This window comes from Tupaia chinensis, unplaced genomic scaffold, assembly GCF_000334495.1.
Source record: "Tupaia chinensis unplaced genomic scaffold, TupChi_1.0 Scaffold000147_1, whole genome shotgun sequence".
Taxonomy (NCBI): domain Eukaryota; kingdom Metazoa; phylum Chordata; class Mammalia; order Scandentia; family Tupaiidae; genus Tupaia; species Tupaia belangeri.
The window spans coordinates 2,840,873-2,865,139 of NW_006159617.1; the positions used below are offsets into that span (position 1 = coordinate 2,840,873).

Consider the following 24,267-nt stretch of genomic DNA (forward strand, 5'->3'; position numbering starts at 1 on the left):
AGGTGGAAAAGCCTGTTTTGATTAAAGGAAAACATATGCAAAGCAGTCCTCGAGTACCCAGTTAAACTTAGTGGAACATGTTTGTTTTCTGATAGGCTCTCAGTTTTTACATAGAATTTGTAGATGGCAAAACTCTTAGGTTGATAGCGTCAAAGGCACTGTCCAGCCCCATGAATCTCCTTCCTTGGACCTGCACTTTAGAGAGGAGGAAACTGTGCTAAGCAGATGTTCATAGGCAATACCCATTTTGTGCTGAATCAGAAAATAAAAATAGCAGGTTGCTTTAGAAGGGCAGGTGAAGTCACTGTTTTTATGAATGGCTTTAGTTCCGGGAGAATGTTGTTGAGATTATAAAGGCAGATTAGCTCTGATAGTGAGTAGCAATAACCCAAATCAGCGAATTGGCCCTGACACAAGGCTTATGCCCATTGCTTGTCCTCAGTACACTGGCATGTGCAGTTTTTATCATTGTAATTTTTGGATCAGTATATTAATTTATGTCAGAGGCTCTTTTAAAGTTTGTAATGATCAATAATTACCCTGCACCATAAGTTTCATGCTCTGGCATATGCTTGATTTTTGCTTGAAAGGAATTGTGTGCGTCCTGGAAAATCGAAGTAGCATAAAATTGGGTTGACAATTCAGTGGACCTTTGCACCCCTTCATTGAACATGCAGTGTGTCAACCTGTCTCCCTGGAGGGGAGGAGGTACCGGGAGACTGTCTGTTCCTACAAGCAGCAGCTGCGCAGAGTAAATGCAGCCTGGTTTGATAGCAGCTGTCAGTATTGTTCAGGGACCGACTTAGGGTGAAGAACAATGGGAGAGGCCACGCTCTTAGTCTGCATCGACTTTCAGGCTAAGAAAAGAAATAGTAATTTAACGGTTTAGACATCTATTACAAGTGTGAAAGATCATGAAAGAGTACCCTTTAAAATGCAAATGAGCCGAAACATTCTCATTCCCTTTAAGGTACAATCAAGGAGCTTACTGCTTGCTTGACAGGACTAAAGATATTTCTCTTTAGCAAACCTGGAAAAAGTTAAATCTTCTCAAGGACACCAAGCTTCTGGGTAAGCTCATCGTGTGTCCCGGGCCTGTGGGTACTCTTAGGAGGAAGAAAGAGGTTATATTTTTTCTGTCCTTGTTCAGTGACTTAGTGGTGCCTATTTCTCACCAGCATAAAAATCTTAATTCTTATATTCTATAGAAAATACTGAATTTTAATTCTTTTCCAGCATAGCATCTGTCTTCAATTTACACAGAGTACTAGGATTTAAGGAAGATAGCTTCTTAAATACTTGATATTTGGAGAAACTATTAAAATATTTTTGTTTGAATTTTTTGAAAACAGTTTTGACTGATAGCAGATTTGATAATTGGCAGAAAAACTACAACCTTAACTTTATGAATTTTGCTTCTTTAAAAACTCTTTTTGCCGTGAGACATGTTGTGCTCTTGTAACCATAAAAAGGAGGTAATTAATAATGCAGAAACGGTAATAGGCATAGGGCTTATTTAGTTTAATACACAAGCGCACTCAGGTGTTAGAGAACAAGTTGTATTGCGGAAAGGGAACTTACTCATTTGAGGCTTGAGGATTGTCTTCATACTTCAGGCAACATTCCTTGGAGGTTTCCTTTTTTTAAAATTTGGAATTAAGGGGCCAGCAGGTGGCATGGTGGCTAGCAGCTAGATTCCCACGTGGTTGACTCCAGTTCGAAACACAGACCCAGGGTCTTGAAAATCTTGCCAGGCACGTGTGCGTATGTTCCCAAAATCTCAAGAAGGGAATGGAGGAGAAGGGATTGTGGTGTGGCATCCTACCCCGGGGGGGGGGTGATTTCTCACTTTCTGTCTCTTTTCTCTCTCTCTCCCCTCTCTGGTGAAAATTAGAAATTAAATTATCAAAACAAAGTTGGTTATTAAATGTCTTAACATATTATTTGTGGAATGAGTAGTGTGCGTGTGTTCCCAAAATCTCAAGAAGGGAATGGAGGAGAAGGGATTGTGGTGTGGCATCCTACCCCGGGGGGGGGGTGATTTCTCACTTTCTGTCTCTTTTCTCTCTCTCTCCCCTCTCTGGTGAAAATTAGAAATTAAATTATCAAAACAAAGTTGGTTATTAAATGTCTTAACATATTATTTGTGGAATGAGTAATACTACCTCAGAGAAAATTGATCAAGACTCTTCAAGACCAGCCCCCACTAATTACTTGGGAGTTCAGAACTAAAAGCTCTCTTCTACCTTCTCTGATAGATACTAAATAGTTGATATTATTTGGGTTTGGGATTCTAAATAATTAGTTTTCTCTTTTAATCAGGCTTATATCACAAATTATTAATTCCTTTCTCCCTAGGAATCCATACCTGGATTTGTTTGTTGCAGTTGATGTAGTAGCATAAATTTCCATGAATGCACAAATTTTAAAGTACAGCTTGACACCTGTGTACACCTGGTAACCCACACTGCACAAGAGGCAGGTGGTTTCCATCACCCCGGCAAGTTCCCTTAATGCTTATCAGTCAATTTTTCCCCACCTCCTGAAGAAAGATAGTTATTTATTTTTTTTGAAGTTTGTTTCTTCCATGAGTCAGAGAGAGAGGCAGAGGCAGATATAGACACCCTCAACAGGGTCTTCACACTGAGCTCCACCCTCAGCCTCAGTCAGCATGCGTCATGGCTCTCACCCAGCCTGTTCAGGGCAGCCCCCAGATGTGAGTCAGCCTCATACAGCATTGCACTACCACTGTGTACCTCTGCCCTGATGGTTGTTTGAGTGAAAAGTTTGTTTTTTAAAAAAGGAAGCTGAGTGCAGTTCTTTTTCTTTCCTTTTTAAAAAATTACCAAAGGGTGTGTGAACTTGCCAGAGAGACACAGTGAGACAAAGAGAAAGGGAGAAGGCACTTCCCCATGGGGCACAGTAATGTCACAGTCCCTTTTTCATCTCCACTCTGTCAGGATTTGAGGCATGTATGTACAAATGACCAGCAGTTTTTGTTTTGGCTTGTTTTCTGTGAGAGACTTTTTTTTTTTTTTTTGCTGTAGGGCATGTTCTCTTGACAAAGAGACAGAGAGCAAAAAACCACCACCACCCTGGGGGAGTGGGGGAGAGGGGTGACTATGCTCCAATCCCTCCTCCTCCATCCTCTTCTTGGGATTTGGGGCATGCATGCATATGTATCTAGTGTGAGTTTCAAACTGCCAGGATCAGCTACATAGGAGCCCAGCACCTCAGCCACTGTGCCACCTGCTGGCCCTGACCAGTGTGTTTTTTGAACCACCGAGGCCTGGGTTTGAACTGCAGTTGGCTGTGTGGGACCTGGCTCCCTTAACCACTAGGCTACAGGGCCTGCCCCAGGATCGGTATCTATATAAGAGCATTAGCATTGTGTTATTTTGGCCAAAGCATGATCAGATGGTCTTGGCTAGGACACTTAGCTGCCATTTACTAGCTTTGTGACCTCGTCAAATTAGTTACCCTCAATTAGCCTTGTTATCTGTAGATGGATAATACCATCTACCTTCACAGCACAGCTTTTATGGGTAAGACCTTAATTGACAGCCTTCACCTAACTTAGTGTGTGGTCCCTATTCCCTGAACCTGAGTTTGCCTGATGTCTGTTGGTGCCTGTAGCAGAACTGTGGGTCCAGTTGGCTAAACCACAGTCAGGATAGTTGCTCTGAATGACCTCTTTTGTCTATTCTGGTGGTTACATGGACCTGGCAGTCTGAGATTAGACCCAGCCAGAGTCTCTGCTCTCCCCATTAAGTTGTTGCATGCGAGTGACTTTTAATAAGGACACAGTAGTGAAAAAGTGCTGCCCATTTGACTTTTGATGAACAAAAACTAAAAACTGAACAGTTTTCCAAGTTCAATGATGGTAACAGAGTCAAGACCAAAAGTGTGAGAACAGTGCATCAGTGGCTTCCTTACTCGACTTGAAGAAGGCAGATAATGCCTTTGCTGACACTAAAGTTTCAGGGGGGATCATTGTGATAATGTTAGAAGGAGAGAGAGAGTGAGAGATGGCGAGATGGCCAATGGGGCTCGTCCTTTCCATTCATAAAATGCCAGATTGCTGATAAAGTGGACTGAGTACTGATTATATATATAAAAAAATTGAACAGTTTCCCATAGCAAGGCCTATGAACTTTAGGAACTCAAAAAATTGGGGGTTACTATAGGCCCTTGTTTTTCATTCTCACTTATTTGGATATAGTCTGACTTAATTTCCATGTGTATAACTTCTGTCATGGCCTGTGGGGCTCAGGTCTGAGGCTACAATTATTATGTTTGTATGTTCCTCCTTCATAGCCAGATTTACAATTCTCTATACTTTAAAATAATTTATTCTGAAATGACAGAAGTCTAGAGTATTTTGTGATGTTTGTGTGTATTTGTGTAGGAGGTGGCTGTGAATAGACTCCTGATGTGTTGGTCAGAAGGAGCCCTCTGTCCCTAAGAGATTGAGTTGTAGACCTAAAGGGCTCTCCACTGTTGCATGAGATGATTGGTTTAAGGATTAGCAAAATGTTGGATTATTTTTCTCCTTTGGCTATAGCTGTCAGCTATCTATGGGATTGTAGTGTGTGAAGTTTAAGAGGATGAGGTTAGCCTCTTATTCTTATGAGTATGCAGTTAATCCCTGAAAAGCCCATCAATAACCCAGCTGTAAGTTTCTTTATAAAACAAATTCTCTCTCGAGAATAATATGTATCCTGCTTCAGAGAGAAGACTAAATAGCTGCAAGAGACAAGGATCTTCTAGCTCTACTAACTCGTACTTAGTGACATACCTTCCACTTAGCTTCCCATAGCCTCACCCCTTCATTACATTTCCAAAAGGAAGGAGCAGTATTGCAAGGAAGTCTTTTATGCATCCTATTTCTCCTTTGGGTTAAGTGAGGTTCTTACAGAGAGTACGGCTAGGTGTCTGACGAAAGCAGCGTTTAGCCTCTTATCTGAGTTCTTCTCTATAGCCCCTGTGCTTTTGTAGTTAAGGAACATGGCCGAGTTTTGTTTTTTGATTTTTGAAGAGAGGTTTTTGCTACAGGGCACGTACATACACTCACCAGAAAGACAGAAAGAGACAGAGCGACAGAAAGCGAGAAATCACCCCCGGGGGTGGGGTGGGGATGGCCATACCACAATCACTTCTCCATTCTCCTCACGGGATCTTGGGCACAAACGCACATATGCCCGGTGTGAGTTTAAGCCACCTGGTCTAAGACGAATGGTGGTCAATTAAGTGGGAGTCCAGTGACGTAACCATTATGCCATCTGCTGGTCCCAGCTGAGGTATTTACTTTTTAATTTTTTCATTTTTTTAATACGATTTTTACTTGACTTCTTAGAACAATGGTAGTGTGTATTTTTCCTCTTATTTTCAGAGGGAGAAGAAAGCTCCAGAGTAATACCTTGTCTTAGGTGACCAGCAATTGACGTAATGGCTATGTCACTGGACTCCCATGTAGTCGACTGTGGTTCAAATCCCTGACCCAGTGCCTTAAACTCACACCAGGCATGTTGTGTGCCATGCCCAAGATCCCAAGAGGAGAACGGAGGAGAAGGGATTGCGGCGTGGCTGTTCCCTGGTGTGGGGGGTGGGGGTGATTTCTCGCTTTCTTTCTCTCTGTCTGGCTCTGTCTTTCTGGCGAGTGCACATGCCCTATCAAAAATCTCTTAAAAAAATACCGTGCTTTAAGAGTTATACCTATGTTGGGTATTTTTGTTGTTTCTTGCCTTTTTAAAAAATTTTTTAAAAATAATTATTTATTTAATTTTATTTATTGATACTATTTTTTTTAATTCAACCAGAGATAGAGGGAAAACAAGAAAGCAAACTTCCAGGTCCGGGACTTGAACCATGATTCGTCATGTGGAAGTCCAGCAGTTCGACTACCATGCCACCTGCCATCCCCATATTTTATGTCTTTTCATTGATATAATTTAATTGTTTTTAATAGTCAGAGGGCACATGTGCTCTTCAGAGAGAGAGGGAGGGAGAAACATTCCCCCATTTGGGCATGGCCACACTGCAGTCCGGGCATGCACACACACATGCCCAGTAGCAGTATATAATTTACACACTATCATAGACTTCCTTTAAAAACATGTAGTGTACAAGATTTTATTCACAAAGTTGTGCGCCTACTCCTCACTACTATAGTGTAGAACATTTCTATCACCCCATAAAGAAATCCTATGTCAGTACAAGCAGATGGCATAATGGTATGTCATTGGCCTCCCACACAGTTGATCGCAGTTTGAGTCCTGGACCCGGCAGCTTAAACTCACTCCAGGTGTGCATGTGCACGTATGCCCAAAATCCTGAAAGGAGAATGGAAGAAAAGGGCTTGTGTCATGGCCACATCCCCTGCGGGATGATTTTTCTCCCCGGTGAGCACACATGCCCTATTTTAAAATTCTTTCTAGAAATTAAAAAGAATTTAAAGAAAAAAAAAATCCTATGTCCACAAGTATTCTTTTTCCTTCCTTAGCAAATACCAGTCAGCGTTCTCCAATATCTTAGGGGGCTTGCCAGTTCTGGGCATTTCTTAATGTAAATGGAATCATATAACCTGTAACTTTTTTTTTTTTTTTTTTTGAGAGGTTTTTGCTATAGGGTGCGTGCGCTCACCAGACAGACAGAGAGAGACATAGAGACAGAAAGCGAGAAATCACCCCCCAGAGGGGATGGCCACGCCGCAATCCCTTCTCCTCCATTCTCCTCTCAGGATCTTGGGCACGCACGCACACGCGCCCGGTGTGAGATTTAAGCCCCTGGGTCTGGGCCGCTAACCGCGGTCGACTACGTGGGAGTCCAGCGACATAGCCATTACGCTAACTGCTGGTTCCCAACCTGTAGCTTTTTGCATCTGGCTTGTTAGCATAATGTTTTCAGGTTTTCTAGTACTTCAGTCCTTTTTATTGATGAATAATATATTCTACTGCATTGATCTGTCAAATTTGTTTATCCATTCATAAGTGGATGGGCATTTATTAGGTTGTTGGGAAAGTCATGACATGTTTTTATATGTTTTTCTATATAAAAATGCCTCCTGATTTTCCCAGCAACCCAGTAGGTTGTTTCCTCGTACTGGCTATTATGAATGATGTCACCATGGACATTTGCATAGAAGCGTTTCTGTGGACACGTTTTTTCTTATGTCTACACCCAGGAGTGGAGTTTCTGGTTCATATGGTTACTGTAAATTTAACTCTTTGAGCACCTGTTAGGCTATTTTCTAGAGTGACTATGCCATTTTATATCTCCACAAGAGTAAGTGAGGACTTCAGTTTCTCTACATCTTTTCCAGCACTTGTTACGGTCCATCGTTAGAGTCTGGCCATCCTAGTTAGTGTATATGAAGTGGTCTCTCCTTGTGGTTTTCATTTGCATTTCCCTGGTGGCAAATGATGTTCACCATCTTTCATCCAGATTCCTCATGAGGCTTTTGAAATGGAGGTACCTAAACACGGCTGAAAACTTATTCTTGGGCCACGCCATGGCATGGTGGTTAGGGCAGCTGGGTCCCAGATGGCTGACCACGTTGTTTGAGTTCTGGACCTGGTGGCTTGAGAAACACACTGGACAAATGTACAGGCATGGCCCAAATCCTGAAAGCAGAGTGAGATGGAGAAGGGATTGCAGCATAACCGTTCCCCATGGGGGTGCTTTCTGCTCTCTCCCTCTCTCTGTCTCTGCCTTTGTCTGCCACATGCATGTACCCTCTGGCCAAACAAAAACACTAAACAGACAAATCTTATCCTGACTCTGATGTTTAAGTTCTAGAGCTCTTGTTCTTCGTGGTAGCAGTCATACAGGAAAGTAGTATGAGCAGGGCAGTGGTCATGCAGGCTGAATTGGCTTGCTGAAATGTACAAAGAATAAAAGTTAGTTCAAATCCTTAGAGGTGTAGACTCTTCATACTGGTGCCTGCCTGCATATATATGACATCAGTTTTGCCTCGATTATGTCATTTTCTCTTTATTTTTTCAGCTTTATTGTTACTATCGGTGATAAAGAGAAGTTGTATATATTTAAGGTATACAACTAGATTTTTTTCATGTATGTACATTGTGACATGATCACAAACTAGTTAACATCTCCATCATCTCATATGGTTACTGCTGCGTGTGTGTGTGTGTGTGTGTGTGTGTGTGTGTGTGTGTTCAGTGAGAATACTCTTTAAAAAAAAAAAATTTGCCAGGGGCACACACTTGCCAGAGAGAGGCAGAGAGGGAATGGAGAAGCACCTGCCAACAGGGCATGGTCATGCTGCAGTCCCTTCTGCCCCATTTCTCTACTCTGCCAGGATTTGTGGCATGCACACATATGTTCCTGGCATATTTTTCAAGCTGCCAGAGCTAGGTTAGGAACCACATAGTGAGTCATGTGGGATCCAGCTGCCGTAATCACCTGACTATAGAGCCAACACTAAACGTTAGTGAGAATCAGTAAGATGTCTCCGTGAATTTCAGGTATGTGGTACATTAGTTCTCCAAACATATGCATCCTGTATAACCCAAACTACCTTTTGACCAACATCTTCCCACATACCTACCCATCCCTTGACAATCAGCATTCTACTTCTTGCTTTTTTCAGTTCGGCTCTTTTAGATTCGGCATGTAGTATTTGTCTTTCTGAATCTGTTTTTTGTTTTTTAAGCTAAGAAAATATCCTTTAGGTTCGTCCCTTTTGTCACAAATGATAGGATTTCCTTCTTTTTTTAAGACTGAGTAGTATTCCACTGTGTCATATACCACATTTTATTTATCCACTCATTCACAGACTTTTTTTTTTTTTTTCCTAAACCATCTACTTTTGGGGAGTGGTAAAAACAGAGACAAAATACATGCACATATATATGCATATATACACGTGTGTGTGTGTGTGTGTGTGTGTGTGTGTGTGTGTATTACAATTGCCAGAGAACACATGTGCTTGCTAGAGTGAGAGGTAGAAAGGACCCTTCCATGAAGTACGGTTATGCTGCAGTCCTTTCTCTTCCACTTCTCCATCCTGTAGGTATTTTAGTACCCACATAACATGTGCCTGGTATGTTTTTCAAGCTTCTGGGGCTGAATTTGAACCATAGTCGGCCTTGTGGGATTTAACCATTAGACTGCAGGGCTGATTTGAGGTACTTATTTTGGAAAGGTATCACTGCGTCATAGTCATCTTTTCCCAGCGTTCCGATTAGATAGGTATGTGCAACTGTGTCTGCTGTGTGTAGGTGGACCCGGGAACCAAACTCATAAGACTTCTAACCTCCCAAGCAGTGGTGCTACCTATGTGTCCTCACAGCTGGAATGCCATTGACAGACGTTTTGGTTATTTTCATTACTTGGCTATTGTGAATAGTACTGCAGTGAGCATGGGAATGCAGACATCTCTTTGACATACTGAATTTCTTCCCTTTGGTTATTTGCCCATCAGTGGGTTTGCTAGATCTTATGATCTCTCTTACAACATTTTTTTTTTTTTTTAAGACAGATTTTTTGCTATAGGGCTCCTGTGCTCACTGGAGAGACAGAGAGAGAAATATATCACCCCTAAGGGGGATGGCCATGCCGCAGTCCTTTCTCCTCCCGGGATTTTGGGCATGTGTGCACACACACGCCTGGCATGAGTGCAAACCGCCGGGTCTAGGACTCAAACTGTGGTTGACTACGTGAGAGTCCAGCGACATAACTATTACACCATCTGCTGGTCTCATAACTTTTTGAGGAACCTCCATACTGTTTTTCAGAATGGCTATACCAATTTCTATTCCTAGCAACAGTGTTCTAGGGTTCCCTCTTCTCCATACTCTCGCCAACACATGTTCTCTCTTGACTTTCTGATAATGGCCATCACACATATGTGTTCATAGCCCATTGTGGTTTTAATTGTATTTCCTTGATGATTAGTGATGCTGAACATATTTTCATTTATCTAGTGGCCAGTTATATGTCTTTTTTCCCTTGGTCAGAGGGCCTATGCACTCAGCAGAATATGGGAGAGATTCCTATGGGGCATGGTCACACTGCAACCTCTTTTCCTCCATTTTTCTGTCCCGTCAGGATTTTGGACACACATGCACAGTACCTGATGTGTTTGGGGTTTGTTTTGTTTTGTTTTTGCTCTTCTTTTTGTTTTTTAGAGAGATTTTTGTTATAGGGTGCATGTGCTCGCCTGAGAGACAGAGAGCGAGAAATCATCCCCGCAGGAGGATGGCCACCGTGCAATCCCTTCTCCATTCTCCTCCTGGAACTTGGGCACAGACACACACACACACACATGCCTGGCATGAGTTGTAAGCTGCCAGGTCCAGGGCTCAAACCACAGTCGGCCATGTGGGAGTTCAGCGTCATAACTATTAGGCCATCTGCTGGTCTGGCCTGATGTGTTTTTTTAAGCTACTGGATCTGAGACTCAAACTATAGTTAGCTATGTGGGATCTGGTTCCTTTAACGATTGTGCTACGGGCCAACCCTATGTCTATTCAGGTCCTTTGCCCATTTTTTAATATTTGTGTGTGTGTATTGCTGTTGGGTTTCTTTCTTTTTCTTTCTTTCTTTTTTTTTTTGCTGTTGAGTTCCTTTTATCAGATGTATGGCGTGCAAATACTTTCTCCTGTGTGCCATTCTTATGCACTATTGCATTGAAATGGGTCCTTTCAGGGAATTATTTTATTTTTGTTACTGTCTTCAAGTGGCTAGAGAATTCTTGGCTCCAGTAAACAGTTTTCTACCTGTTTTATCACCCTTTGCTCTTCTGTACAGAAAGGCCGTGCACATAATGGGAGGTTTTCAGACAACAACTATAGCAGTGTCCTTGATGTTTCTGCAACCAGACAGCCCTTTCTCACTTGTTTACATAGCATACATACCAATTTTCTTTTTTCTTCTGTTTTTTTAAATAAGAACTGTTTTAAAGAACAGGGGAATAGCAGAAATCAAGGAAGAGTGATTTGGAAAGAACTGTCAACAAATGCTGGTTTACACTTTTTTTTTCTTTTTTGTCCCCTTCTAAAAGTGTTTAAATACTAGCTGCTATAAATGCCACTTACTGTCACTCTGAGCATTAGAGATGCCACTTGGGGGCACGGTTTTAGTTCTGGTTGAGTTAGATTGTGATTTTTGTGGCATAGTTTTTCCTGGGGTTATAAGGTAGGTTGAATTTCAAAAATTAGTCAGTTCCATGGTAGGTAGGATGGAGCTTGGAATCTGGTGAGGAAGGGGTGGGCATCTGCCTTCATTTTTATATGGGCATCCTTCCCAGCTGCACAGGTAGCTCTGTGGAGATAAACCACGTGCCACACCTGTGTTTTAGAAACCAAAACGTAGAAGCCTCTACGCCATTACATTAAAGCTCTGATATAAACACTAAAGTCAACTTCATTATAGTCTCCTAATTGGCCCAGGCTGCACTAAGTGAAATGTGAATTCTAAATGCCTGGCTGTTGTTTGACATGGATGAGGTTACTTTATTCCTGGTGGGTTTTCAGTATCATTAACTCAGGGTTTGGTGTTTGCTTTACTCGTCTCTTTCTCAGCCTGTTGAAGTTATTTCGGTTAGAGCAAGTGCATTTATCTTTCTGTCCCCAGACCTAAACCTTTCCATCATTTCCTTTGACACACCAGAACACCAATACGTAGAAGTTCCCAGGATAGCTGCTCTTTTCCAAATCGTACGGCAAAATATGGACTTTTTTTGATGTGCTTTTTGTTTGTTTTATTCTGAAATTGTTAGTAGAATCAGCTTTAGAAAGCAGATGTTCATCTTTTGAGTTGTGACAAGGTACTCGGATGGTGATGAAGGGACAGTGAATATTTGAATGTTGAAGATTTTTTATTTTTAAACAACAATTTGGCAACTCAGTCTACATACAAGAATGTGAATTCTGATGTAATGGGACAGAATTCCAGCTTTAGATTGAGAGTGAAATTTCTCAGACTTGATTCTGTTACCATTTTGGGCTTGGTAATTCGCTGGGATGAGGACTGTCCTGTGCATCATAGGTTTTTTTAAAAATGCATTTATTTATCTGTGAATAAGACAGCACCTCTAACAAGGACTTGATGCCATGATCCATTCCCAGCCTTCAGCCAGCTTAGGCTCATGGGTAGATCCGTGCCAAGTGTCCTCAGACTTGAACCTGAACCTTCCCATGGCACTGATATGCAAAACATTGCATTTTACCTCTGGGCCACTGTCTGGCCCCTGTAGGATGTTTAACAGCATCCATGGCCTCTACCCTGTAGGTGCCAGTAGCACTTTGTTCACTCTTTCAAAACGTGACAGCGTAGACATTGCCAGATGTCCTCCCTGGGCAGGGATGGGAAGGGATATCGTCATTGTTTGTGAACCGCTGGTCTAGATGGACCATCCTGAGAAGCCGGCAATATTGTTAAAATCACTATTGTTCATCAAAAATGCCTTTTCTAGGGACCAGCAGTTAGCGTAATGGCTATGTCGCTGAACTCCCATGTAGCCGACCACGGGTTGAATCCTGGATCAGGTAGCTTAAACTCACGCCGGGCACGTGTGCGTGCATGCCCAAGATCTCAAGAGGAGAATGGAGGATAAGGGATTGCAGCGTGGCCATCCCTCCAGGGGGTGATTTCTCACTTTCTGTCTCTCTGTCTTTCTGGCAAGCGCATGCGCTCTATAGCAAAGACCTCACCCCAAAAAAAACAAAAGCCTTTTCTAATAACTTGTACAAACTATTTTGTCTGTGTGTTTTGTGCTATATAAATTTATGAACATTAACTTTTTTAAAAGTTTTCTTATTATCAACTAATGACTGGCTAGAAAGTCTAGTTTTTCTCCCCTTACCATCATGTTGAAAGCATCTTGTAGTTTACCTAAATTATAGGTGCAATTTTGGGTCTTTAGATGAGAGGTGCATGTAAATTCTCATTATTGGCAGAGCTGTTGGGGTTTTGGCTGTATAGCAATGTCAATATCACTTTCGTCCTAAAGTATGCTCTTAAGTAGCATTCATGCCTGTGACAATGACAGGTAAGCCTTGTTGAGAGTACATACTTTTTCAGAAACATATTGGGGCAGGTGTGGGCTACCCTTTTGGAGTTAACAGTTTACTTTTCTATAATAGATAGGGGCCCTCTATTCATTTAAATAACATTTTATCTTAGAGGGGTTGCCAGGTGGTGTGGTGGTTAAGATGCTGGACTCCCACATGGCTAGCCGCAGTTTGAATCCCGGATGTGGCAGCTTGCTTTCACTTTCCCTCTTACTCTCTCTGTCTCTCTGGTGAGTGTGCATGCCCCTTAGCAAATTGGAAAGCAATAATAAATTAAATAGATAATTCTTAAAATAAAAGAAAATACTTACCTTAGAAATGAGCCTATAACATTAAACATCTACTTCCTAGTAAAGCTAGAGCCATTCCTTAGGCTTGATGCTTCCCTTAAGGGAGCTGGAGGCAAGTAAGATCCTCCTTTTTCAGATGTACGTATAGGCGATGAGGAGTGGGACAACAGACATGGGACTTAAGAGATCTAAGAACCACCCTTTGTCTGACTCTGTCCTTAAGGCCAGACAGTGAAGGTGGGTCTGTCTCTGTTTATATGGTCTTAGGTGCTCTTGTTAGTTGGTCAGGGAGAGAAACATGGAGTCGTCAGTGGGGAAGCAGTTGCCCTCTTCCTTCCTTGTGCTTGGGAGCGTGACTGGGCTGCTGGAGTTACAGGAGCAGTGTTATTCTAGGTAGCAAAGGGTGTGTAGACCTCGTCTGGCTTTAAGCCCCATAGCAAGATTCTTAGCTTTGAGGCAGTCCCATTCCCCAAAAGGGGAACCATAATACCTATCCTCCCTATATCTGATGGGTTTTGATCTCAGGCCACAAAGGATATGAAGATACTCACGGAGGAGTGGGATCAAGAAGTAGGATGTGAGGGAATGTTTCCACGTTTCCTAGAAGCAACAGCACCATCAACAGTTGGGATTGATCCAGTTGCTACTTAGTACTTCTGCCAGTTTGAAAGGATTGTATTTGATAGGGGAAAAATGAAAAGAAAGGAACTTTCAGGATGGCTGCACTAAGAGCGGAAGAACCCTAACCTCCAAAACAGACAGTGAGCTGTTTCTTATTGGGTCCTGAAAAGCCAGAGCAGGGTGGGAGTGGGAGTTACCCGTGGCCAGTTAGTCTGTTGGACGTCCCCGTTGGTAGCTATCAGCTTAACTGTTGAGCTTAACCACATAGGTCTACTTCCCGGCTGTGGCCAAGCCCCGTTATTACCCAAGCTAGCTCTTCTTTCCTAAAATACATCAGAGCCTGCTTTCCAGTTCATCTTTCTGAAAGCTAACTTGAATTTTGGGGGGGAGAGAAGAGCATGTCTACCTCCTCTTGTGTACCCTTATTTATATTACCCATGCGTGTGTTTGCTCCGACTTCAGATCCCACCTCTGAAGCTGTCTCCTGGTGACTCCATCCTGGGTTTTTTTTTTGGAGAGTGGGATGCAGGGGAGGGTGAGAGGGTGGTAGTTAAATTCCTTCCCCTCTGCTTAGTTGCCCTCACTGCCTCTGACTCAGTGTCGCGCCTAATTACCCTGCTGCACTTGCTTGTGTATGCATCACTGCACCCCCTTCCCCCCCAAAAGCCGGACATAGCTCTGCCTCTCTGTAATGATAGTAATTGCTGGGGGGCAGACCTGTTCCTCATCCTTCTCTGAGCACATTTCTTCTGGCAGGTGTCTAGTTCCTAATTAAGTGCTAATGAGCATGCCTAGTGGACCGTGATGCCGCTGCCAGCTTCTTCAGTTTTATGTCTCACTATTGCTGAGCTCTTAAAAGGTGACAGAGCAAGAATTAGTGTCTTGGGGATGACAGGAAGTTGATTTTATGTGTACAGAAATTGTTATTATGATTGCAAATGGTAGATGAGTAGTTTATAAATACTTTTCAAGAATACAATGAACGTTGCCCGCCCTGACCCCACCCTCTTCTCTACTTTCCCTCTAAGAACTGTTTTCTTTCTAGAAGAAATAAAAGTTGGAAAAGAATAGCTCCTAAACATTTCTTTACAATATGATAGGAGTGTTTGAAAATTTACTGTGGTATTACAGTCAGCATTGGGTTCTGGTGTTTAAATGCTGTTTTCTCTTACTTGCGGGTGGGATGCATGTTTAGGATTCAATTAAAAACAGCGGTCTGGGTGGAAATCTCGGAAGATCTTCTGTGATGAGGATTTCATGTATTCCATGCACGCAAGAGGGCAATAAATAAAGCGAGTCATTTTAGTCCCAAGGAAGTGAGCACAAATCAGAATCTTAAGACTTTTCTAACATTACACCTTAGAAATTGGGCTTTAATCGTTTTTACTGCCTCATCAAAACCAACTTTTATGTTTGACAGCCGAAATGCGGCCTGATTTATGGTGCGGGGGCCATTTCTTGACTACTTTTTCATTTCACACAACATGCTCTTAAATGTACAAGAACAGTGATATGGTTCCATGTGAACAGATTTTTAACCTCTGGAAGGAGTGCAGGGAGAGAGGCAAAGTGAGGTAGCGGAAGCAGCGTTTGGGAACAGAGACTCCGGCCACTGTGGTCCAAACCCCACCTGACCAGAGAGAAGTGCTTTCCTAGTCAGGTCTCCGAACCTCTCTGGCTCTGTTTTCATCTGTAGCATGGCATGGGGTGAGTTTGAGGAGTGGGCTAGGAGAAAGGAAAAGATACAGTCTTGTCCCTCAGGTTTCTTCTAGCTATTTCTCACCAGGCTCCCTGAGAACCCCTCACTCAGTAGCAGTGTGGAAGAGAGGGAGCAGCTTTGAGGGTCTTCCTGCGAAGCTGCAGCCCCTTCCTGCCTAGTGGGAGAACCTCAGTAATTTACTCAGTATCTTGAGCCTTGGTTCCTTCTGGAAATGGGAGCATCAATACTTACTCAGAGTTCATAGAGGACTTGATAAAATAAGGACACACAACATACACCCCAGCGCTAGTTAGTTCTTCCTTTCTGAATTCTGTTCATTAAAGTTAATACAAGGAGGGACCAGCAGATGGTGTAATAGTTATGTCATTGCACTCCCACATAGTTGACTGCGGTTCAAATCCTGGGCCCAGCAGCTTAACACTTATGCCAGGCGTTTGTGTGTGTGTGTGTGTGTGTGTGTGTGTGTACACGTGCACGTGCACACATGCCCAAGGTCCCAAGAGGAATGGAGGAGGAGGGAATGTGGAGTTCCCTGGAGGGTGATTTCTCACTTTCTGTCTCTGGTGAACGCACATGCCCTATAGCAAAAATCTCTTTAAAAAATAATAATACGAGACATACATATCAAAAGATCCATGAAAAAGTGGAATTAAAGTAAAAGTTTATTTTGTTTATAAAAAAATAATGAAATCCATGCAGTTTTTTTTTGTAACATGTGTTTTCCATGAACCCTCATTTTGTTTTTGTCTTGTGCCATTGTGATTAGCCCAAGAACATAGGGATAAAATGTTAGTCACCTGATAACTGGTAACTGGTTGAGGATGTGGTTACTTTATTGTAATCATATCACCTCCTGCAATTTTTCTCCTCTTATTTTTATTTTATTTTTATTTATTTATTTATTTAATTTTGAGAGATTTTAGGGCACATGTGCTCCCCAGAAAGACAGAGAGAGACAGAAAGTGAGAAATCACCCCCCAGGGGGAATGGCCACACTGCAATCCCTTCTCCTCCATTCTCCTCTCAGGATCTTGGGCACACATGCACACATACCTGGTGTGAGTTTAAGCCACCAGGTCTGGGACTTGAACCATGGTCTACAGCGTGGGAGTCCAGCAACATAGCCATTATTCCTACTGTTGGTCCCTATTCTTTTTTTTTTTTTTTTTAAAATTTGCCAGAGGGCTCTTGTGCTCACTGAAGAGAGAGGGAGAGAAAGGCAGAAAGCAACCTCCCACGGGGGATGGTCACATCCCAACCCCTTCCCTTTCATTTTTCCCTCCTTTTGGGATTTTGGGTATGTGCCCAAAACACATCCAGTGTGTTTTTTAGGCTACCAGGTTTAGGACTTGTGCATGCAGTCAGCCTTGTGGGATCTAGCTGCCTTAGCCACCATGCCATGGACTGGCTCACCTTCCCATGTTCTTACTCACTAAAATCAGGATGGGTCGTCAAATCAGTGGCATCTTAGTTTCAGCAAGATACCAGTTTTCATTCCTAGAGCTAGCTCACACGGGTTGGACTGATTTAGTAAACAGCTCCACCCTCAGGGCTTGAGCTATACCAGGAAATGAGATGTTGGAGATTTGAAGATTATATTTGGGGAGGTGGGAGAGGTAACGGAGTGGGCGAAAGCACTGGATGAAATGAAAGTACTAATCACATTTTTTCCCCCTTTTCCTCCCTCTGTGTCTCTTTCCCCTTCATGTCTATGTTGCACCTCATGCCCTGTTTCCTCTATCCTCTCATGTCACTTCTGGATGCTGCCTCCACCACCACCACCCTCCCCTCCTCCCAACTTCCTCTCTTCTTCTGGCCCCTCCCCCTTTCCTCTTCCTCCCCCTCCTCCTCACTACCACCAACAGCAGCAGCAGTTGCAAGCTCAGCATCTCTCTCATGGCCATGGACCCCCGGTACCCCTCACGCCTCACCCTTCGGGACTTCAGCCTCCTGGGATCCCACCTCTTGGGGGCAGTGCCGGCCTTCTTGCGCTGTCGAGTGCTCTGAGTGGGCAGTCTCACTTGGCAATAAAAGATGACAAGAAGCACCACGATGCAGAGCACCACAGAGGTGAGAGGCCGGGCAAGCCAGATTAGGACTTTGTCCTCATACTCATTCAGTGCTGCAGAATTGTGTGCATCGCTAAGGAAAGCCCCACCCTATACAGAGAGCAAACAATGAGATCAGAGGAACTGCCGCAAAGCTTGCCACTGAAACACAGTTCTCCCTGGAAGTGTGCAGGGCTTGTCGTGGGCATCTCTAGATTTCTCGATCTCGTTAGGTTGCAGGCATCTTGACATCCTGGCAACTGCCTACTTAATGCCAGTGGCCTGTACCATATTATGGAAAACTGTTAACTGCTTAATTGGGTAATTTTCAAAGAAAGTAATGTTGTTAAATGGGGCGAAATAAGAAGTTAAATTTGAAAGTGAATGTGTTCAAATGAAAGGTTTGATAATTGCATCTGTTACTACTTAGTTTCATAGGCTTTAATTCTAGTATGCATTAAATATTGGGCAAAATTGCACTTGACTAATTTTTTGAAGAAAAGTAATTTATTCTGTCAAGAAATAAAAAAAATAGGCTTTGTGTATGGTTAAACTGTAAATCTTTATGTTTACAAAATACTGTAATTTTCAGGAAATCACTGTATTAGGAATGTGCAATGACTTATATAAATAAAAGCCATTTTTAAAACTGTTTGGGGCTTGTGTTCTAATTATTCCCCCCTTTTTTTTATTTCTGTTCTTGCCTCTGTGTCTGAACGGGCATGTCTGTACGTTTCTTGGTAACCTCGGGAGCAGACAGAGAGCCGGGCACAGTAAGTATTCAAATGCTTGCTGCACATACACACGGCGGGCTCCTTTCTTAAACATGAGCACAGACACACATACCTTTCCTGTCTTTCCAGGGACTTTTTTTTTTTTTTTTTTTTTTTTTTTTTTTTTTTTTTAAAAATTTTTTTTTATTATTTTTTACCCTCCTCCCTTTCCTGTCTTTCCAGGGACTTTTTTTTTTTTTTTTTTTACTTTGTCTTTCTTTTTAAAAATGTATTCTCATGACTGTTTACCCTTCTCATCTCTATAAAACTTACCTTAGACCAGAGTGGCATGATTTGGGATTTGAGGGTAAAGTTGTTTGCTGCAGTTATTAGTTTGGAAATGCAGTTTGATTTCTATGTGCCCCAGACCCCCTTTAAAAATGTTTACTGTTGCATTCCGAGTCCTGGTTGCCTTCAGTGAAATCTGTTTTACAGGGGAGAGATTACCATCTGTATGTAAAGGTGGTTAGTAATGTGTTATTTCTGCCTAAACCATTCATTGTCCTCTGCGAATGCATCTTAGTTGCTAGGTTTCCATTTCTAGTTTTATTTGTGTAATTGTCCTTGGAGCATGAACTTGAACTTTAAAATTTTTTAGTTTAGTCCTATGAACTGAGCAGAAGAATGAGGTCTTAAAAACAAGGAATTTCAGCGGATGGTGCCTTGTGCTTATATGGTTCATTTTTTTTCACCTGCCTAAATCATAGCCATTTTACATGGTGCATGTTTGACCTACACACGAACCAGCCGGTTAGCTGTGGGGAGACCTGAATCTAAAGTGCATTTCTCACCAGTTGTGGAGCAGATAGACACTACGTGACAATCTGTCCCCTTTTCTTCTAGAATAGCCTACACTGTTTTATCTCTTTCTTTCTGAACATTGTAGTATTTGACCATCTTTAATGTGGTAACAAATGGAATGCTGAACTTTAAAATCATTCTGATGCTTTTTTGTTATGAATATGAATTTGGGGGGAAGATACAATTTGAATTTGTTTTACAAGTCTTTGTAGAGGAGTGTCTACCTTTAAACTTCTGTTCTTCATGTACTGCGATGTGTTTGGAGGAATGGTTAAAGAATAGGAGAGCTAGTTTTTGAATTCTTGTACTGATTTTCTCTGGGACATGTTAGGGAGAGGAAGAGGGAGGACAAAAAAACCATAGCTAGGAACTAAAATATGCTGCACACAAAGTACGCGTTTAGGGAAACACCTTCTTTTATAGAGGTGGCCTTTATGTTTTGCTGTTTCAGTGTCTCTGTAGATTGTTGTCTTTTCTGCCATCTTTGTTCAGTAGAGATTCAAATTAAAAATCCCAACCCTGGACCAGCAAACAGACAATAGGAACAATAGGAGAAGATATGTGGGGAAATAGCCCATGTTTAGGTTGCAGAGTATTTTAAATTTATTAAACGAATCTAGTTTTGGAATTTTGTTTCCTTTTTTTTTTAATTCTCAGAGGGCACATAAATAAGAGAGAGAGAGCAACCCTCAATGGAACATGGTACACTGCAGTCCCTTAATTTCTTCATCCTGTTCAGATTTTGGGCACACACGTATACATGTGTGCACATGAACCCGTTGTTTCTTTCCGCTGCCAGAGCCAGGATTTGAACTGCACAGTAATCACTAGGCAACGAGGCTGGCCCTGGAACTTTATCACTAATTTAACGTTTTTCCCCTTAGTACTACTGTTTCATCTTAAATAACTTTTTTTTTTTTTTAATAATTTGCCATAGCACACATGTGCTTATGAAATAGAGAGAGAGACAAAGTGAGAAATCACCCACCAGGGTGTGGCCACACTGCAAACCCTTCTCCTCTGTTCTCCTCTTGGAATTTTGGGCATGCATACACACAATGTGTTTCTCAAGCTTCCAGGTCCAGGACTCAAACCACTCAGTCAGCCATGTGGGATCCAACTGCAAGGGCCCTTAGTGAATCTTTAATATCCATAGGACAGAACAGGCTGTATATCTGCAGGTAGAGATAGTGGGTTTGCAGCTTAAGCCCTTGTTCAGAGAACCAAGGATAAATTACTGGAAGACACCAGACTGGCAAGTTTCAGCCAAGTTCTATGACACACCGACAGCACAGTGTAGGAGTGATACCACGTGGTACGTGCTTCTGACGTGCCAGGCGCATGAATGATTATAGAGGTGTGCATGCTCACACTATCAGGCATTTCTCTTACATGTCTGTCTGTCTGTCTTTTGAGTGTGTCTTACAACCTCTTATTTGTATATTTGGCTGAAAAATGTATGCAAGTGCTTAATTCATTGCAGGAGGGAAGATGATTTGTTGTACTTTCAGGGAAGTACAAAGTAATTCTTGTATTTCAGAAGCTGTAGATTGTCTTTAAATCCACATGTTAGAGAAAGCCCTATGTGAACTTTCCAGGTAGAATGTGGCAGATGTATTTTCTAAGCCAGTTGATCAGATAATAATGGGTCACTGGGAAATTCATGACTCATTTTTGCATAGAAAAACAGAAATAAACGTCATGATTTTCCCAATGACCTAATACAAAATAAGGGTTGACTTACGTGTTATTGTCATATCATTTTTCACATCAAATTTTTAACAAGTTTTAATGAGTAGTTTTAGAATAAGTATGTATACTGTGTTTTCTGCCTAATAACTGCAGAAAACTCTAGCGTGATGATGCTATAAAATGAGAAAATTACACAAACTGTAACCTAAAGATTTAGTTCAGTCTGTGGAGAGGAATTAAGTTGTTGACTGTCCACATACGTGGGATTTTGCTGCAGTTATATAAAATTGAATAGCTCTTCAGACTTTGTACAAAATGGAATATGAGAAGCAATGAGTAATGAAATGCTGTGTACTGTTAGTACCTAAAATATTATAGTAGTCATCTATCTCATAAAGTGATTTGAATTATAAAATCTAATTTTACTTGACAAGTAAAATCAATACATTTTTCTTTTACTGTTTTTCATCCAGTTGGGGGTTAAGGGCAATTGCTACAGGCCAGCAATTTTTATTTTACAAAATAGTTTTTTGAGACCAGACACTGCTGGGTGTGTGTGCATGCGTCCCCAAGATCCCAAGAGGAGAATGGAGAAGGGATTGTGGTGTGGCCATCCCCCCAGGGGGGTGATTTCTCGCTTTCTATCTCTCTGTCTTTCTGGCGAGTGTACACGCCCTATGGCAAAAACTCCTCCCCCCCCAAGAAAAGTTTTTTTTAATAAGAATATTTTGTAAATTCATGATACAGTGTGTATAGTGTGTGCATACACACAAGAGAGTCCGAGAGTGTGTGAAGGGTACCCCCTGTGGAGTCTGGCCATGTTGCAGTCCCCTGTTGGTCCTCCATCCTGTCCGATCTTTGGGGACTCCCCAGGCATGTTTCAGGCTGACCAGGTTGGGAATTCGAGCTGCAGTCGCCACGTGGATTTGGCTTCTCTGGCACAGTGCATTACTGCTGTGCCATGGAGCCGGCCTGCTTTTTAAGTATTAAACATTAAATATTAAATGTCAGGATCACCCTTAAATAAAAATTACTCAGGACTTAAAGAACTTAAGTGTTTTTCTGTTTTACATATTTATAGGGATAGAAATAAAATATTTTGAAATTATTTTGATAGCGAGCTACTTAATTTAAGTATTAACTGAAAACGATTTCTCAAAACAAAAAGAATTTTAGTGGGGAAATGACATTGTTTTGCACATTTGAAAATGTATTTATGCATGGCTTAAATTAAGAGGATAGTTGAGTTCTCAACAGTTTCTGCATCCAATCTGGCAGTATGTTGACTCATTTTAATGAAGTTCAGGAAGGAAACCTGCCCTCGGAAATTTGTGAGTCTCTGGGATGCTCCAGGGTTGTTGGACCAAACTCTGAAAACCTTGGCCATAAGAATAAATTTTATTACTATTCTTTTCATAGTAAATATATTAATATCAAGTGCAAAAACCAGAGACACTTGTAGGTACAGAAGGAATGCGGGCGTGCACGACTGTTTATATATGAGCCTAAAACTGGCTGGTAGTTAGTATTTGTTTATTTTTTAGTGACAGTTATTTTATTTGCTAGTTTAAACTTTTGTGGTAGAAAAACAAATGAGATTTTTAAACAGTCTGTTTTAATGTAAAATCTAGGAAGGGAGAAAACTAAGAACAGAGTGAAAATATGAATATTACATTTAAGTTTCTTATTCCTGAAAGGGATGAATGATAAAACTGGTAAAGAGGTTTATTTTGATACTCGTTGGTATTAGGGGGAGGGCTGTTGTTTTTAATTGAGATTTGACTGATTTATAATTCTCAAAGCCAAATTTTGTTTTACAAGCCTCTGGGAGCTGCCTTGTGAGATTACATAGCTGTTGTACAGAGAAATCTGAAGTGGATAACCTAGTCAAGGCTATTATTTCTTCAGTCATATTTTGTAGTAACCAAAATTATCAAGGTATTTCAGTTAATTTAAACATGAATTGTATTAAATTTTGGCTGAAGGGAGTATCATTTAAATAAATATACCAGCCTGGAAGACTTGAAATTAGAGAATTGAAGAAGAGTTTTGTGGCTTTATAAAAAATATGATAGAATGTGTGTTTAAATACATTGATTCTTTTAACAAATGTTTGTTCAGGATGTCCTGTGTGCCAAGCGCTGTTTGAGGCACTGTGCATACTTGCAGCTGTCTTGCAATGATGCCTTTTTTTTTAATTTAAAGTTAGTTTGTTTATTGCATGAACAAGAGAGATAGATGGAGGGAGAGAGAAAGGAGCGAGAGAAACAGCACCTGCAGCAGGGTCCTGACTCAGCAATCCAGCCCCAGCCATCACCCAAACCTAGGTTACAGAGAAGCACATGCCCAGCATATTCAGGGAGATTGCTGAGGTTGAACTGGGAAGCTTCTTCCCACGTGGGATTGCTTTGCAGAGTGTTTTGTGTTTTACTGCTGCACCACTGTCTGGCTCCCCGTGACGATTCCTTTTAATGTCACAGTTAAATGTTTGTGGAACAGAAAACACTGAAATACCTAACCCTGTGATCACTGTTCAGAAAGACCGGAAGCTCAGGGGTCTCTGGGGGAGACTCTGGAACATATGGTGTGTGGACTTGGGCAGGGTTCATGGGTGGACTTTAAAATTGTGTGCAGATGTTGAGGGTCTGTGTTCCTTCTCATAATTCTGGGGAGAGGTCAGAACTGATCAAATTCTCCAAAGGGGTTCCCGACCCAGAAACATCTAAGCGCTTTTCATCTACCTTATAGGTCATTGTTGCAATGTGATCCTTGTATCAATGAGACAAGATCCAGGAGGATGGATGCCTCTGGTAATTTAGCACATAGTTATTAAAGGTCCAGATTGAGATCATGAATGAGGGACCCTGTTGTCACTTTGAAACTGACTTCTGAAATCACCAGGGGTTCGTATTTACAACTTACTCAAACGTTGTTATGACATCTGTCACTTTCTTTATTATGAAGTGGTTTCTTTGTTTTGTCTTTCTTTAGCTGTTTTCCTTGAATAGTGAATTGGCAGAAGTAGAGCCAGCTCCTAGTTCTGAACCACATGTCACTCTACTTTTTCTCAAAACAATACTAAATGTTACAGAAAGCAAGGAGACAGGGGACTTGGTTTGGAGAATACTGCTGGCCTTTTTCTGGGGGTCAAAAAAAATTTCTTCCATGAGAGAAAAACAGACAGTCTCCATGAAGGAAAGACACTCTTAGGACCGGCAGTTGGCGTAGTGGTTTTGTCACTGGAGTCCCAGACCCGGTGGCTTAAACTCATGCTGGGTGCATGTG

The 24,267-nt window shown here is 41.7% G+C and overlaps 1 protein-coding gene across 9 annotated transcripts in view; it reads left to right on the forward strand.

The window, feature by feature from the left end:
* Positions 1 to 24,267, forward strand: part of TLE1 (TLE family member 1, transcriptional corepressor) — a 133,398-nt gene that overhangs the window by 39,490 nt on the left and 69,641 nt on the right. For 6 of the 9 annotated variants that reach the window (XM_006145473.2, XM_006145475.2, XM_006145476.2 and 3 more), the window contains 2 exons: positions 17,534 to 17,738; positions 18,473 to 18,489. In XM_006145473.2, coding sequence (XP_006145535.1) covers positions 17,534 to 17,738; positions 18,473 to 18,489 — 222 coding nt within the window. The remainder of the gene's footprint in view (positions 1 to 17,533; positions 17,739 to 18,472; positions 18,490 to 24,267) is intronic. The other 3 variants (XM_006145474.2, XM_006145477.2, XM_006145480.2) reach the window with 1 other exon arrangement.